General features: G+C 32.9%; 3 protein-coding genes across 4 annotated transcripts; 2 read left to right on the top strand and 1 right to left on the bottom strand.

Annotated features, from left to right (window-relative positions):
• Positions 1–1,194: 1,194 nt before the first annotated feature.
• Positions 1,195–3,964, bottom strand: LOC133188105 (uncharacterized). The gene is made up of 3 exons (XM_061323485.1): positions 3,703–3,964; positions 2,236–2,400; positions 1,195–1,455 (listed from the first exon to the last, which is right to left on the bottom strand). The coding sequence occupies exons 1-3, from the start codon at positions 3,962–3,964 to the stop codon at positions 1,208–1,210; spliced, it is 675 nt and encodes a 224-aa protein (XP_061179469.1). The 3' UTR covers positions 1,195–1,207.
• A 6,332-nt stretch (positions 3,965–10,296) lies between these two features.
• On the top strand, positions 10,297–16,302 carry LOC133188880 (hydroxyacylglutathione hydrolase, mitochondrial-like). Of its 2 annotated transcripts, none has more exons than XM_061324364.1 (9): positions 10,297–10,367; positions 11,233–11,411; positions 11,596–11,660; positions 12,318–12,441; positions 13,680–13,785; positions 14,231–14,334; positions 15,193–15,294; positions 15,628–15,707; positions 15,983–16,302. In XM_061324364.1, the coding sequence occupies exons 1-9, from the start codon at positions 10,310–10,312 to the stop codon at positions 16,071–16,073; spliced, it is 909 nt and encodes a 302-aa protein (XP_061180348.1). In that variant the 5' UTR covers positions 10,297–10,309; the 3' UTR covers positions 16,074–16,302. The 2 variants fall into 2 exon arrangements, with proteins under 2 accessions (XP_061180348.1, XP_061180347.1); XM_061324363.1 differs by having other exon boundaries at positions 12,267–12,441.
• A 508-nt stretch (positions 16,303–16,810) lies between these two features.
• LOC133188104 (uncharacterized) lies at positions 16,811–17,407 on the top strand. Its single transcript, XM_061323484.1, has 2 exons — positions 16,811–16,839; positions 16,999–17,407. Exons 1-2 carry the CDS (start codon positions 16,811–16,813, stop codon positions 17,405–17,407), a joined length of 438 nt encoding a protein of 145 aa, XP_061179468.1.
• Positions 17,408–17,554: the final 147 nt, after the last annotated feature.

The following is a 17,554-nucleotide window of genomic DNA, read 5'->3' as shown; positions in this document are numbered from 1 at the left end:
AACAGAACAATTTTAGTTATTCATAATATTAGTACATATAAGTAATTAAGTACAAAAATGAAATAGTAAAAATTTATGTAAACTTTATTTCCTTTGGTCATAAGTTACTGAACCGAGAAAAGAAAAAAAATGTCACACAAGTAAATATGACTCTTTTTCGAAAATCATATTATCAAATACACTGTTTTACATCATTTAATTGTTCTCCATTAATTTCTATGCAACTTAAAAAATATTTTGGTAGCATGGCGAGATGTATTAATCTAAATTAAATCAGACATAAACTTCTCTATCTTCAACTTCCCTTACTTATGTAGCAATATACCTTTATCACCTGCATATGGAGTTTATGTCTTCCATTTGATTCGATACGCAAGAGCATACTCCATATAAGAACAATTTCTAAAACGAGGCAAACTATTGACAAACAAGTTGATTAAATAAGAATATCAACAGTCTCTTTTAAAGTCATTTCGCGAGTTCTATGGTCGATACAATGGCCTTGTCACCAAATACAGTCTATCATTAAGTCGAATGCTGACTTATTTTTAATACTTCATGTAATTGTTACGCCATTATTTACACACTGAATTGTCTACTGATTTTTTTTCCATTTTCCCTATCATGACAAGGAGCACACGGCGGGTGTGACCCGTCGACAGGAGATGCTTACTCCTCAATAGCACCTGATCCCAACTCTGATGTTTTTAGAAGTTTTTGTTGGTTCTGTCCCCAGTTTGTATTGTTTTAATGAACTTTTGATGACTGTTGTTGTCTCCATATTTCATTTATCAATCAATTTATCTGGATCAATTCAATCTAGTTATGTGTAATGTAAATGAAGTATGTTTGATTTTTTGGTAGGAGGGATTCTTTAATGTACAAAAAGAAAAGAATAGTTGTTTTATCTAAGTAATTTAAATACCGGAAAACTACTGAAAATCCACTTCATAAAATATTTTAAGCATTTATTTAAGCATTTATGCATAATTTTCGACTAGCCCACGGATATTTCAAAAACAGATGCATGCATGATACAAACTTCTATATAATATAATTATCGATTATTTATCCTTAATCTTTAAAATTGTAAATTCCTTAATTTAAAGGAGATATTTTGAAATGCATTGTATTAAAATCGCTATCAAAACGATAAATAATATGTTATAGGGTACGATAAAAAAAAATCAAAACTTGAACAATAATTTCATATTATGTCATACGTGCAAAATATTGGTCTTATCAAGTTACCATTGCAGAATCCAATCTTATTACGTCCTGGAAAATATCTAAGGTTGTCATTATAATTAGCTTCACTGAGATCTGTTCTCGGTGTCCACTCTATATTGTATTCTATAGGTTTACCGTCATCTAGTACCCAGTGTGATCCATTCCATCGACCTTGGATGTATGGTTTGTTTGCAAATGACTTCGAACTGTTGTCGAACAAAGAAACTAAAAAAAAAAATTAAAAATGTATTTGTAATATTCATAAGTTGCACAAGTAATTGTTATCACGATTATTATAATGATGATCATGAAAAAAATTTCTTGCGGAAAGATTTTGGTTGAAATACATGTAGTCATCTTGCCTTACAACAATAAAACACATACTATTGAAGAATATACTCAAATATAATTTGCTTAACTTCGGAAAAACCCTTTCTTTTTGTACTTAACCTGCAAAGCCAAACATGGTGGGTCTTTTTCAAGTGATTAATAAAATTATTCATTGTATGAGTTTTCTTCGCAATCTACAAATAGGGAGGTGTGTACATGAAACTATGGGTCATATTTATGGATATTTTCACCACCTAGATAAAAATTAAGGTAAAAGTATTTAAAAGACTTTTTCGAGAAAAAAAAACAAGGCACTAGCTATGGTGTACATCTTCAACATATGTGATAAAAGTCTAAAGAGGCATTAGAGAATATAAATATCTTTTGCAAAAATCATAACATTCATTCTTTTTTCTTTTATTTATATATCTAATTCTTCTCTTTTTGTAAACTTAAACCAATTGTGATCTCTACAATTACATTAGTATTGTTACTGAAACTTCAACATGTATATTAGAATGATGTCAATGATAGAAAATTACTATTAACAATTTGATATTTTTCTTTCTCTATAGGTTTTACATTAAAGTTTAATTTCCCATATAATTCAAATCAAGCCTATCTAAGAAGCTTCAGGAATGAAGTTTATAAAAAATATTATGAATTCGGCTTTACACATTAATCTCTCCAGAAGGTCCTCTTCTTCATTTGACCTGAGAGCTATGATACTGGAATTTCTAATGGAGCACTCTTTACGGCCTTCAGAAACCTTATGTTTACCAACAAAGGTAAAACAAATGTTTAATGTTCTGGCATCACTGAATCCTTCTTGACATCTCCCTAAAAAAGAAAGAAACTTTTATTTTGCTGTTTTCACAAATTCGCATAGCATCACAACTGTGCCTCTCTGGGAAAGAAAATTCGGACAAATATATATATATATATATATATATATATATATATATATATATATATATATATATATATATATATATATATATATATATATATATATATATATATATATATATATATATAACCAGAGGGTTACAGGTTTACCAAACTGTGAAACCCTTTCATTTACAACGACACTTTTTTTTGGCACACTTTGGGTATTATTTCTCGTTTCATATGCATTCCGTCGCCTGAAGTATGGTTTACGTCAACAAAACATATAATTTACTCATCTAAGTTTTTACTATTTTAAGAGCTTTAATTAATTATTGTTGTTTTACGTCATTTTGATATTAATTTGATGTCGACATGTGAATGTTATTAATTATTTAAGAAATAAGGTCTCGCTTTTAAACATCTATCGGGATATAAATACGGGTTGGTCACGAGATCAAATTCCACAAAGCCCGAAGGGCTTTATGGTAAATTTGATCTCGTACCAACCCGTATTTATAGCCCGATAGATGTTTTAAAATGATACCTTATTACCTATATTTACATTTGTGACTTATTCATATTTTATATTTGCCTGATTATAATCTTTAACGCGTGAAACGTTTTATTTTTCAAACCCAACGGCACGTGTTTGATCCTCTGATTGCGCGTCGACCCTTTGTGACGTCACTGAGAAATTACGTCGAACGTTTATGACGCGAGGAACCCGTGTTTATACGGATATAGATACGCATTGCTTTTAGTAGTGTTATATAAAAGAAAACATTTGCAGATGTAAATATTACTGTATACAGGGTTATTTTTGCCCCGTGTTATTTTCGCCCTATATCTCACTTACAAACGATTTCTCTCCATTTTAAATTCGCTCAAAGCTGTATTTACAGAGATAGGTTTGTCTCTCTTGAGTTCGTCCCGTTTTAAATTTGCCAATGGACAATGGGCAGAAGGGGCAAAAATAAAAAGGGAGCGAAATTTTCCCTGCATACAGTATTCAATTAATAAAGGTTGAAATGAAATCACTTCAGAAACTGAGAGCATATTGACGTCTGGCAATGTCAAGAATTGCGAATGTTAGCTGCTGACAATATCTGAGATAATTTTAAAATTACAGGATTCCATTTTTTTTTTAAAATATCGAATCGATAAATACACACTTACATGTATTTTGATAGCAAAAAGAGCCACATAAACATGGACTAATATAGATGATTTTGATTTTTATAGATCTCTTACCTCCAGTTCTAACAAAGTAATTCCAACCATCAACTTGTACAGCTTTTAAGCTACTGTAGTGTACAGTTCTCAATAGAACGCATTCGTTTGTGCTGGAATTATACTGAACAGAGAGACATGTGCTTTCAATTTCACATTGCATGGCACAGATTTCTAAATCGCTGGCTGAAGATTCGAGAGTTAGGTGATTATCAAATTGAAAATTCGAAAGATTGTTGATTCTCACAAAAAGAAGTTGCTGATTGCAAATACCAATAGTCATCACAACGAGGATTTCAACTACAACTGCATGTATAGAAATACCGAATACCATATTTAATTCTTTATAAAACGTATTTTATTTCCACATTGGTTGCATTAAGAATGTGATCCATAACGCAACGGTAGAGTCTATTGCTTAACCTAACGCAACTGCATCTGGTTATATACAATATTAAAATTACCTGTTTATCAATAAAATGCATATGCATGATCCAGTATCTCCGATAAACAGTGCGACATTTAACTTCGAACACGACATTGTCCAGACCTTTTACTAGCATTTCTAATTGTGATGTCCAAAAATAAATTATAGCACTTGGTGGGATTTCTTAGCAGTATCACAGGGTCTCATGTTGAACTCTCAAACATCTCTTTTTTTAAAGATATTAAGTCCTTAAAAGTCAGAATCCCATGTGAGAATGGTGGGATTTTTAGTCCTAACAACTATCCCACCTTTCTCCCATGGGAGAAAAAGTGACAGATGGGATATTTTCTCCCCTTTGGATTTTTTCTCCCACAAATTTGCTCAGATGGGATAAATCCCGCGGATAATGACAATGAGTCCTTTTCTTCCATACATTGTTAAACATGGGGTATATCCCATAGATTATGATGAGTCAGATATCATTATCATAATCTATGGGATATATAGAAATGGTAGTAAAAATACTGGACAATGTCGTGCCCGGAGTTAAATGTCGCTCTGTTGATACCGTTTTTTTAATCTCTAATTTTGATTTATAAAAGGTATTTTTGCATTTTATTCTAACAAATATTCAATGTTGTCGAGGAAAAAAGATTAAAATGAAATCCATTAAAACTTCAAAATAGGTACATGTAAAATCAAATTTATATACCGATAAACGCAATAGTACCCGTAGTAGTCTATTCAGCATGTCAGTATGTTGAAACCATGCCAATGAAACGGTCTCTTTAGTTGCTGTATTACCAAAAAAATTATATATTTATGCATAAAAGCTTTAAAAATGATGATATAGATTATATTTACATTGTAATATTTTCATTCGATATACAAGCAATTGCAAGGTACATATATACTTAACGTTATCAATAGTATACATCATATACTATCATATCAGTCAAAAGTCGTTATCTCGAACTCGATGGGACCCAGAAAAAGCTTCGAGATATCCGAGGGTTCGAGATGTTGAGGGCAAAATACCGGAAGAAAAACGTTCATGGGACTTCGAGATATACGTGTTCGAGATACCGAAGTTCAGTTGTGTATATCGTGTATTGCTGTATGTATCATATATAAATATAACACCTGTGGTATTTTCAGCCCAAACCATGAAGAGAAGAAATGAAATAATAATTCGTTATCTCTGACTGAAGCCTTGTCAACGCTGATATTCATGCAGAAACTGGCCCATAGTGTATAATTCTAAAGACGTGTACACGATGAAGAATTTAGTGAAACAAATGGAATCTGTGACGCATGAAAATTTGCTTTTCCGTCTGTTTCATAGGTTGATACATGTACCAGTTTGTGTTCCTTACACCGTAAAGCTTGACAATGTGTGTGATTCTTAATATAAGTAGTATTTTGGGGGACTGGAGTTTGTCAAACAAGGGTGTTCATTGACTAATGATACCTGTAGTTTTCAGAAGTGACTATATCGAGTTATTCTTACACGTTTCTGTAGATAATGGTTTTGTTTTTAATCAAAACGCAGATGCCCTATAATTATACCGAAAGGGGATATATCATACCTTATTCTTTTTATGCCCCCGTATCGAAGATTCGGGGCTATATAGTTTTTGCCTTGTACGTCTAGCTGTCTGTCTGTCTATTTGTCCGAAAAACTTTAACATTGCCCATAAATTTTGATTGGTTGGAGCAATGCTTTCATATTTCACATGTGTATTCCTTGTGACAAGACCATCATATTTGACCTTTTGACCTTGACCTTGGAGTTTGACCCAGTTTTGCAAAAATTTACCCAACTTTAACATTGGCCATAACTTTTGAACAATTGGTGTAAGGACTTTCATACTTCACATGTGTAATCCTTGTGACAAGACCTCCATTTGAATACCAACAACTTTGACCTTGGAGTTTGACCTACTTTTGAAAAACTTGAACCTTGGCCATAACATTTGAACGGTTGGAGCTAGGGATTTCATACTTCACATGTGTAATCCTTGTGACAAGACCTTTCTTAGGATACCAACAATTGTAATCCATTGACCTTGACCTTGGAGTTTGACCTACTTTTGAAAAATATTAACCTTGGTCATAACTTCTGGACTGGAACGATTGGTACTTCGGCTTTAAATTCATATTTCACCTGTGTATTTCTTGTGAAAAGGCCTTTCCTTGGGTACAACTAATTTTGACCATTGATGTTTGACTTACTTTTGAGAAACTTTAACCTTTTCCATATCTTTTCAATGGTTGCTGCAGGTGCTTTCATATTTCACAGGTATACTCTTCGAGACAAGACTTTACTTAATGGGTACCAATATATTTGACTTGCATTTTAGAAAGTATAACCTTTGCTATAAGTTGCCATACGGGGGCATCAGTGTGTTACAAACACATCTTGTTTATCAGTTAATAAATGTAGGTGACACTAATCATGACATCTTCACAATGTCAAGGTTTGTGTGGAGTTCCGAAATCACAAAACCTGGACATTGTGAGGATGTAATCATGAATTCCTTACACATGCAATTCTGATAAATCACTGGCGGATTTAGAGGGGGACTCAGGGGGGCCCGCCCTACCCCCCCCCCGTCTCCAAAATATACATAAGATTTAATAAATCAATTTTTTGGGGCGTGGCCGTGGGCCCTACCCCGACCTCAAACTGCCCCCCCCCCTTTCAAGATTCCTGGATCCGCCACTGTAAATAGATAGTTTTGAAAGTTATTGTTCATTAATACTGCATTTAAATGAGAATTTTTGGTTGAAATTTAATGAAAAGTAATCATTGATTCAAGGAAGAAAACGCAACTTATAAAGGTATTTCCACCCTCCTGTGATGTATAGGTTTTTGCCAAATATGTATTAATTTAAATTCACGTCCAATAGAAATATATCTTTCGGAAAAATGCTTTTCAGTGGGTGTAATGAAAAATATTGTTAAGTAAAGGAATTCAAAAATTGAATATTTTCTTCATTTAATCAATTATTTAATCTTTTAAAAAGTGGTGCTTAAAAGGCAATAACTCCTTCTCATATATCTTCATACAGGCATTTTCTTAATTGTTGTACTTCTAATTTAAAATGTGTTCTCTGATATTCACGATTCAAACATATTCATAAAAAAAAACCCAAAATATTTTGGAACTTTCAGTAGCAGAATTATGTATTTGAACCAGTTTTTACATAATTTTATGAATACTGTTGACTAAAAATGTACGTTCTTTTATGCTGACATATATTTTTGAATCATGGCTGTGGTGTTTTTCCTTTGAAGTCAAGTGTACAATAACTGGAGATACACCGATGGGCGGAGCCTGCAAAACTGTGCCGTGTAATTAAATTATTGAACACCAAGGCGATTTCAACATTTTAAATTACATTGTATATTGAATATGAATTACAGAATGGGCTTTGTTATATACAGAGACAAAATTTCGAAATGTCTTACGGAACTCTGCAAATATTCGATCCACCGCATCGAGAAATCAAGTTCTTGACATGAATTCCACAAATAAATATCTTAAAATGTCACATCTATTGTAATAGGAATTTTTAGCAGGATATACCATCTTTGTAGAATAAAGTTCAGCTGTACTGCATCCATAGATGAAGAGTTATTAACACAGCGTTTTTGTTCATGCCACAGCTCTCGAATATGTCAAATGATCAACGGGTATTTTTTTTTCTTGATTTTCAATTAACACCTGAATTTCCCTTCTTCAACTTCGAATTTTTCATCCATGATATCCAAAGGTTTTCTTATGAATTTCATTAACAATCCGTTTTTATATTAAGTTGGAGAGCTGCAATCCGACGTCTTTTCTCATGAACACACACATAAATTGTGCGAATCAAAAAATACTGGCGGGAAGGAGAGAATATCCATGCGGTCACCTGACAAAAACTATATTTTTTATTGGTGTAATTGAAAATCATGCTTGAAAATTTGGGACGTAACAATTATTGACGTTTTGATTGGCCATGATACAAGAAAATTATTGAATATTTATTATGGTGTATCCTGATTTATTTGGACGAAGGGGCGGAGACTCGTGCTTCGCACTCGTCACCGCCCTTCGTCCAAATAAATCAGGATACACCATAATAAATATACAATAACTATTACTTGTATACTATTATATATTTTCTGTCATCCAAAAAAAAATGGCAACCTATACATTTTTTGTGATTATTAATTAATTTCAGCTCTATTAATTGAAAATAACAGGACTTTTCCTAATTTGAACCCTCAAATTGTGAGGGTGGAAACTATGCCTTTCAAGCATGAAAAGCCATTTAAGTAGGAACATATCTTAATTCTCTTCAGAAAGGATCACGTACATTTTGACACAGGCGCTTGGTTTGAGGATGGTGTATTTTGTGTACTGAGTGTCTAATTATACATGCATTACGAAAAAAATCAAAAATCGCTGAAATTGGCATTTTTTGAAGATATCATATTTCTATATACAGAAATATATCTTTAAAGAAATTTCATTTCAGCGAGTTTTTTTTAATTATTATTTTCATGAGTGTATTTAGACAGACATAGACAAAAGACACAATACACAAAATACACCACCCTGAAACAAGCGCCTAATACTTTAAATGGCTGTGATTAGCGACAATGCATTTCCTGATATTTTTATAAAATTAACTTTTAGCAGGGACCTATGTTACAACACGAAATATAATAACAATGCAAAATGTAATCAACTGGATTTATTACATTTTGCGTTATAACATTTTGCGTCGAGATCAACGCAGAATGTAATAACGCAAAATGTAATAGCACGATTTTTGGATTGTTACATTATGCGTTATTACATTTTGCGTTGGAATTAACGCGAAATGTTATAATGCACTTTTTGGTTGTTACATTTTGCGTTACTTAATTTTTGCGTTGAGGACAACGCAAAATGTAATAAAACAAAAGTAATAAAACATTTTTTTTTGGGGGGGGGGGGGGCATTGTGTTCAACGCGAAACATCACATTGATTGAAACATATAACAATGGGGAAACTCGCTTCACTAAATAGACAGACATATCTATGACCATGAGACAAAGTTTAATGTTAGAGCTTTTAAGGACATTACTAAATCTTATTGTTTATATTTTAACGCTGTTTCTAACACTTTTATTGAATACTTAAACTTTGATTGGCATGTCTATTTATAAATCAGTCTGTATTATATATCTATCACTGACATTCTTAATTACCAAAGATTGACCATGGGTCCATTAAAATCTTGATATGCATGTACGACGTGCATGTGTACATTGATTAGAAAATTAGAAGTGCATGTGTTTGTGTCTGGTGAGGTGAAGTGGTGGGTAGGGGTTACTCGTACGTTGATCCTTGTATTTTTATGCACATGCAAAAACTATCCGTTTTATTGTTGAAGAGAGAGTGAGAGAGAGAGAATTTTATTTTTGCTGGTCTGCAATGCACATGATTTGTAAAACAGTATGAAATCTTAATTGTCAAGAAACCCCCTTCCCGCTATATTTACACCTGCCAGTAAAAATAAATAGATTTCTTGTCTAAATTTCAGGCATGTGCCTATCAAACAGTAAAAGCAAACTGATACACTGATCAACGAAATACCCCCCCCCCTCCCCCCACACACACATACGTGAGCACGCGCGTTTCTAATACGCAATACCTATGATTTGGATATCAACTGATTTTAAATGGCTTATGAAATCGAAATACGATGAAATCAGATCTAATGAAAGAATTAGCATATGATTATTTTTCCTTTTGTTAATTCTTTTTCATCTATTTTCTTCATCCACTACTCAATTGAAAATTATTCTCAACCTGACTTTTTAATTATTTAAAATGTGTTATTACATTTTGCTTTGTTGCATTTTGCTTAACCTCGACGCAAAATGTAACAACGCAAAATGTAATAATCATTAACATGATCAAAATAAACATTTCGCGTTGTAACAGACCTATATACTAGTATATAGGTCCCTGCTTTTAGGCACATGCAGAAATAATTTCAAAAAGTGCATGGAGTGAAGAATTATATCATATGCTTATTGGAAATTGTATTTTAGTCTTCAACGATTCCGAATTTGAAAACTAAATAGTATTCCATTACTTCGATTTTTGTATGACAAGTTCCTAACGAATAAACTACGTTTGACTTAACTATCATAAATGTTTGCGCGAATTTCCTCTAACTTCGCATATATTGCGAAAGCTACATTTTCTCGAGGTAATTTGTTGTCATGCATTTAAATCTATGTAACTTTGTAAAATTTAGCTTCTAAAATTTGTTTTTCTTAGTTAAATTTATGATTCAAAAGTTAATTAGGTGTATTTTAGAGTTAAGGGAAAGATAATTAATCTCGCCTGAGATTCGCCTCGGCTAGATATTTAGACTGATGCGTTCACGCGGAGATTCTCCTTAGCTGGATATTTGGACTGACACTTTCACTGGTGAAGAGGTCAGTCCGGCCAAGCCGAAACTCAGCCGAGATTTATAAGGGGCAGACTGCTTTTATCTGCTTATGCTATTGTATAGCTAAATCTGTCAATCCACAGGAGTCGGCAGTTTTATCCATAAAACAACGTAAACAACAACTAGTGAGCTTCGCGAGCGTAGCGAGCGTTCTATCCATAAAACAACGTAAACAACAACCAGTGAGCTTCGCGAGCGTAGCAAGCGTTCGCTCGCTACGCTCGCGAAGCTCACTGATTGTTGTTTACGTTGTTTTATGGATAAAACTGCCGACTCCTGTGGTCAATCCATGAATCACTGTTCTCAGAATTTTTATCAGTACGCAAAGAGAAGCATATGTCCCATCTTTATATACCAGAGAGGAGTACTTTTCTCCTTTAGTTATTACAAATTACTGAAATAAAAATAAAATATTAGCTAGGTGATATAGATATTTTGAAATAGCTGCTTGTGTAAATATTTTTGCAATGGCTTATACAGTCAAGTGACTTTGTTTCCATTTCAAAGTTCTGAATTCTGAACTTTCCTTTTAAGGGGAAGAATACAAAAGTAAATACAGTAAAATAAGAGAACTTAAAAGTAGAAATAAATTTTAAACACAATAATTATACTTTAACAGCCAGTTCGGTAGCACTGTTCACAGGAACATCGAAGCTGTTTCATTCAAAACCAATCACTGTATCCCAACCAGACATGAAGATTCGGTTAGTCCCAGCATTGGAGGATAATTATATGTACCTTCTGGTAGATGAGGAGACAAAACAGTGTGCAGCAGTAGACCCAGTGGAACCAGAGAAGGTTTGTGCATGCTGTTTACTTGTCTGTCCATCCTTTATCTGCTATATATATATATATATATATATATATATATATATATATATATATATATATATATATATATATATATATATATATATATGAATTATGGAGTACATGTTTTTACTTTTAGATATTGATATTTATTAATCAATTACTTTTGCAGATAATAGAAGCTGTTAAGGAAGAAAACTGTACCCTAACAACAATTCTCACAACACATCATCACTGGTAACAGAATGATAAATCATCTTCATATTCTAATTGTATAAACTCCCTAAGTCTTGTAACATGTGCTGATGCAGAATTTTTTTTTCCAGGATGGTCCATCCTACTCTAAAAAAATCAGACCCAGAAATGGGGGGGGGGGGCACTTTCCACTTTTTCACTTCTTATCCTTGGGGGGGGGGGGGGGGGGGGGGTTTCCAACGTCATTTTACAGCTACTTTACTATGTAAATTTAATATTTACTCTGAAAATTCCAGGGGGAGGGGGGCATTTTTAGCTACTTTAATTTATAACTCTTAAAATTCCCAGGGGAGGGGGGAGGTTCCAATCCCCTCCCACCCCCTCCCCTCAATCCTCATGTGTGAATCACATTAATTTTTTTCTGTGGAAAAATATTTTCATTTTAAAACAAAGGATGCTCTAAAATTATAGCTTCAATGCAAGTAAAATTCAGATAATACGTTTCTTATGACATTAAGTTCTTGAAAGTTATTTACAGTGATACAGTATACTGATAAAGGGAAATCAAAAAATAAAATTGCAATCATGTTTAAAATCAAAACATTGATCATTTTAAAAGAGATATACATTATATTGAAAATATTTCAGGTCATATGTAGCATTGCAACATTTGAAAAGGGAAAAATGTGAAATTTTCAGGGATCATGCCAATGGAAATGATAAATTAGTGAAATTAGTTCCCAGGCAAAAGATCGTTGTCTGTGGAGGTGATGAGAGAGTACCAGCTCTGAATAAAAAAGTGGGTCACGGAGACCAGTTCAAGGTACATTCTTGTTCAATGCTCATGAAAGAAATTGGCTTCCATTTGTAAAAAGGATGACTGCACTTAACGCCTGTTTTGGGGTCTTTTTCGGTTGCTTCTGTTGCCTTTATATCTAAACTTTATTTCACTTTTGTATGTTTATGAAAGAATCCTGTCAATTTGAAACCAAATTTAAATCTTAAAATGATTTTAGACTGTGATACAATAAAATGATTCAATGTTTTTTGTCCTTAGTGCTTTCCAAATATAGTGAATTTACAGTTAACTGCCCTTGACTGAACATTAGATATGCATGAGAGGTGGAGCTAACATTGTAAATATGGGTCTTAAATTAGACTTGATAAATAACAATGACATGTTTGAAAAAAAGAACATGATCACTCTTTCCAATCTCCCTCTCCATTCTGAATGGCACAAATACACTTCTGACAAAGGTTTCAAAACGAAACTAACAATATGATCACGTCAATGTAATTTAAGCAGATTGTATATCAATGCCAGATGACTTAACGTGTTCGAACACAATGTCCTAGTTAGCACAAAACATGCTACCTTACAAGTCACGTGACGGAATTTGTATTCACAAAGTTACCCGAGGTAGGACATCATGTGGTGAATTATAATATTCAACATGTCACAATCCTTGGTTACAACACGGAGAGCGAGTGTAAGAAGAGGCAGTTTTTTCTCTTTTTAACCATGAGCGCATGTTTGTCTATTAATCTCCTTTTGACACATTATTATTTATGCAAATATACAACTACTGTGAAACGGAGAACAATAGACAAACATGCGCTGACTATGTATAAAGTCAGTAAAAAAGTGGGCGTCCTCATTATCGTACGGAGATTCAAGAAATTGTGATGACCCCTGCCTTTGAAAACAGATTCAAACTTCGTAAATACACACTTTTATTAAACGTAATTACATAATGTTGTAGATTGGATGTTGACCATTCTTGCAATGAAAAGGAAAATGCTTGTTTTGAAAGTTTATTTTGTCGCAAATTTCGCATGTCCTTAAGTGCAGTCATCCTTTGTGAAAAGATACTTGTAGGTGTAGATCTCATTAAATAATGCCATCAAATAAAGTAAACATCCCTTATTTTTTTCTGGAGAATGGCATTTGAAGGTGCATGTAACAATCTGAAATGTATTAGAGACCACTGAGTTCCTCATTTTAAATGATGTTTATATAAGGCCCAGGAGAGTAATTGTCAGACATTTTTATTTCTTAAGGTTGGAAATTTAGATGTGAAGTGTTTGTTTACTCCATGTCACACAACAGGCCACATCTGCTACTTTGTTACAAGCCCCAAAGGAGAACAGCCAGCAGTGTTTACAGGTAAGATATATACCTAGAAATCAATGTTTACAGGTAAGGTACACAGAGATATCAATGTTTACAGGTAAGGTACACAGAGATATCAATGTTTACAGGTAAGGTACACAGAGACATCAATGTTTACAGGTAAGGTACACAGAAACATCAATGTTTACAGAGACATCAATGTTTACAGGTAAGGTAGAGTGACATCAAAGTTTACAGGTTAAGTACACAGAGACAGCAATGTTTACAGGTAAGGTACACAGAGACATCAATGTTTACAGGTAAGGTACACATGTTTATGTCTATGTTTATGTACCAAGGTATGATTCTCAGAGATACAGGATTTTTTTTTTTTTGAAAAATGTGTATTGAAATTTCATTCTTTTTTGAAATCTTTTATTCTAGAATATGAAATGTCTCCCTCGAACACCAGTTTTAGTAAATATTTTTTATGTTTTAGGGGACACCTTGTTTGTTGGAGGGTGTGGTAAGTTTTTTGAAGGAACAGCAGACATGATGTATTCAGCACTCGTCACAATTTTATCAAAGCTGCCCGGAAATACGGTAACCATTAATATCAATTTTAATATCAGGGCTCTAATTGGCGACTAATTTAGTCACCATGGTGCCTAAAATTTTTGATTGGCGCCTAAAATTTTTTCATAAGTCGCCAAACTGACGACCATTTAAAATTGACTTGGTGATCGTGGAATTCCGGAAATTTTCACATTTTTAACAATTTTTCTGAAAAAGTGAAAAGAAATTTAAAAGAAAAGGAAATTATTTTTTAGCAATGGACATGCCGTGTTTTCTTAGGCACGTCATGGCTCCCTATATTCTAGAGGGACTTATAGGGACCCTATATATTCTATTAATTTTGAAAGTTGGTGCCTTAGAAAAATTGCCTGGCGACTGAAAAATTTGCAATGGCGACTAAATTTTATCTGATAAGGTGCCAGCTGGCACCTAAATTTTAGAGGCCACTTAGAGGCCTGAATATGCATGTACATGTATGTAGTTATCAGAATGTTATTTAATTAAGCTGTATAAAATATTGCTCATATTAGATTGAAAATGAAGTTCAGCATTCTGTAAAGATCATCAAAAATTTTATTGTAAATTTTTAAAAATTAATGTCAATGTCAGAATCCTAACCAAAGTGCATTGAAATTTAATGCATATTAATTGGGAGTAACTCTCAGTTCATAATGGCATTTAATCATTTTTAAGAAAACCTAACTTTTTCTTTAAATCAATTAAGAACACTTAATTTTAAATATTTAAGTGATTGAAATGTATTTTTGATTTTGATAATCTTGTTAAAAGCACTCATTTCTTCAGATAGTCTTACATCTAGGCATAATTAAATTTCAGTATTGATTTTTTTTTTTTTTTTTTTTTTTTTTTTTGCATTCACCATAGCGCGTGTTTTGTGGACATGAGTACACTGTGAATAATCTAAAATTTGCCCTCCATGTGGAACCAGAGAATCAAACTATAAAGGAAAAATTTGCATGGGCCAAGGTAAACGTAACTGCAAAACACATATTTATTCCTCATGTGTGTTTCTTTATTTTTTCAAGATTGTGCTATTGAATAATTAATTATTGAACCAATGTACCTCATATTTTGATACAAAATCACTATATGTATATACATCACTTTCATAATCAAACCTATGAAATCAAAATAACTCCAACTAATGCTAATGTTCCATCACTTGTGAAATTATGCATATGTTTGACTTTTTTATCAGGGTCCCACCCTCACATCAATATGGGGGTCCCTATTGTACATACAATTATTTCAGAGTTTGTCTCTGTCTCATGACTTAATTTTGAAAATTCTGTCTCTCAGGACCAGAGAGCCAAGAATTGTCCAACAATTCCCTCCACAATTGACGAAGAACTAAAATTCAACCCATTCATGAGAGTTGAGTACGTAGGAAACTTATTATACATCTAAGTACAGAATTAACTTGTAAAGATAAGATAATTTGAAGCTTAAGGTTCAACGACCTTCCGATAAGAGAGATAACTCTCACTAAAAGGCCATTTTTGTGAATTTTTGCACTGCAAGGTATTCTGAAATTGTTTCCATTTCAGTTATAATCAAGATATTTGGGGGGGGGGATCATGTTAATGCACAAAAAATATAATTGATACTCTTAATTCATGCAAATGTACCTGGTAATTGAATTTTCAATTTTTAGAGATTCTCATGTGCAAAAGCATTGTGGGAAGAGTGACCCTGTTTCCACCATGGGATTTTTGCGAGATGAAAAGAACAACTTCCGCGGCTAGATGTAAAAGACATTTATATTGACAAAATCCCGGTAATATGAAAATAGATCACATAGAATTTGGTGTAGTGATCGACCCTTTAAGGATGATTGAAGATCAAGAATCCAAAAAGAGGCAGACATGACATTTATTCAGGATTACCTAAGCAATGAATTTGTTTAATTTCTCCATGCATACATTTACTCAAATCATTTCTAATGGGAAAAAATAAATATGTGATCTTTGTTAACTTTGATTAATACATGTACATGTATATATAGTATAGTGCAAGATGAGTTTACTTGTAACACATACAAATGATTGCTAAAAAAATTTTGGGTTGTTTACATATATATATATATATATATATATATATATATATATATATATATATATATATATATATATATATATATATATATATATATTATGTAATGTGTTTAGTTCTATAATGTCATTGCTTGGAGAGTGGTTTTTTTTTTTTTTAGCAAAATCAAGTATGTGTTAAATAGTTATCAGTAGTGCAATACTTCAGGAGTTCTTTATCATTTGTAACAACTATTGCTATAAAAATATGGTGTTTGAATGACTGTCAGCTTCATGTGTATTTAATGTCCATTTTCCCCACAAATGACAGGTTTGCTGATTGACATGAGTGTGTTCTTTTGATTAAACATAGTAATTTCTTAGACGACTTCACAAGTACATTAAAAAACTTATTAGAGTTAATTTTGAAAATGTAGTTATTAATCAGCAATATGCACTGTACTTTAGTGGAATGTAGAGTGTAAGAAACTTTTAAGATATCTTGAAATTTAAAAAAAAATTACTTTTCAATTTACCTCCTGGCAATAAACCTGTTTACCCTTTCTGACTTGTGTCAATAGTTTGGAGGAATTTTATTCTGAGCAGATTTGGCAGTACAGTCTTGTTTCTCAATAACCAGGTATATAGCATCAATAACCTTTGGTATACATGAAGCACCAGTAACCATTGGTACAAAGCCAGTAATCATTGGTATAGCACCAGTAATCATTGGTATAGCACCAGTAATCATTGGTATCATTGGTATAGCACCAGTAATCATTGGTATGGCACCAGTAACCATTGATACAAAACCAGTAATCATTGGTATAGCACCAGTAACCATTGATACAAAACCAGAAATCATTGGAATAGCACCAGTAACCATTGGTATAGCACCAGTAACCATTGATACAAAACCAGTAATCATTGATATTGCACCAGTAACCATTGGTATAGCACCAGTAACCATTGGTATAGCACCAGTAATCATTGGTATAGCGCCAGTAACTATTGATACAAAACCAGTGATCATTGGTATAGCACCGTAACTAATAGTATAGCACAGTCAAGTAACCATTGATACAAAACCAGTAATCATTGGTATCGCACCGTAACTAATAGTATAGCACAGTCAAGTAACCATTGATACAAAACCAGTGATCATAGGTCTAACACCAGTATTCTATATTCAGGTT

The sequence above is a fragment of the Saccostrea echinata genome, unplaced genomic scaffold (genome assembly GCF_033153115.1).
Source record: "Saccostrea echinata isolate AGI-Se365-2 ecotype Australia unplaced genomic scaffold, CSIRO_AGI_Sech_v1 ptg000016l, whole genome shotgun sequence".
NCBI classification, from domain to species: Eukaryota; Metazoa; Mollusca; class Bivalvia; order Ostreida; family Ostreidae; genus Saccostrea; species Saccostrea echinata.
Note: the sequence above shows the minus strand (reverse complement) of the source record. Positions and strands in the feature narration are given on the sequence as shown.

Coding starts and splice junctions, on each gene's coding strand:
- LOC133188105 (XM_061323485.1), bottom strand. CDS start 3,964: ATGACTATTGGTATTTGCAATCAGCAACTTCTTTTTGTGAGAATCAAC. Junction 2,401..3,702: donor TTACTTTGTTAGAACTGGAG/GTAAGAGATCTA, acceptor TTTCTTTTTTAG/GGAGATGTCAAGAAGGATTC. Junction 1,456..2,235: donor CCTTCTGGAGAGATTAATGT/GTAAAGCCGAAT, acceptor TTTTTTTTTTAG/TTTCTTTGTTCGACAACAGT.
- LOC133188880 (XM_061324363.1), top strand. CDS start 10,310: ATGTTTGCGCGAATTTCCTCTAACTTCGCATATATTGCGAAAGCTACA. Junction 12,442..13,679: donor GTCACGGAGACCAGTTCAAG/GTACATTCTTGT, acceptor TTATTTCTTAAG/GTTGGAAATTTAGATGTGAA. Junction 13,786..14,230: donor ACAGCCAGCAGTGTTTACAG/GTAAGATATATA, acceptor TTTATGTTTTAG/GGGACACCTTGTTTGTTGGA.
- LOC133188104 (XM_061323484.1), top strand. CDS start 16,811: ATGCACTGTACTTTAGTGGAATGTAGAGT. Junction 16,840..16,998: donor ACTTTAGTGGAATGTAGAGT/GTAAGAAACTTT, acceptor CTCAATAACCAG/GTATATAGCATCAATAACCT.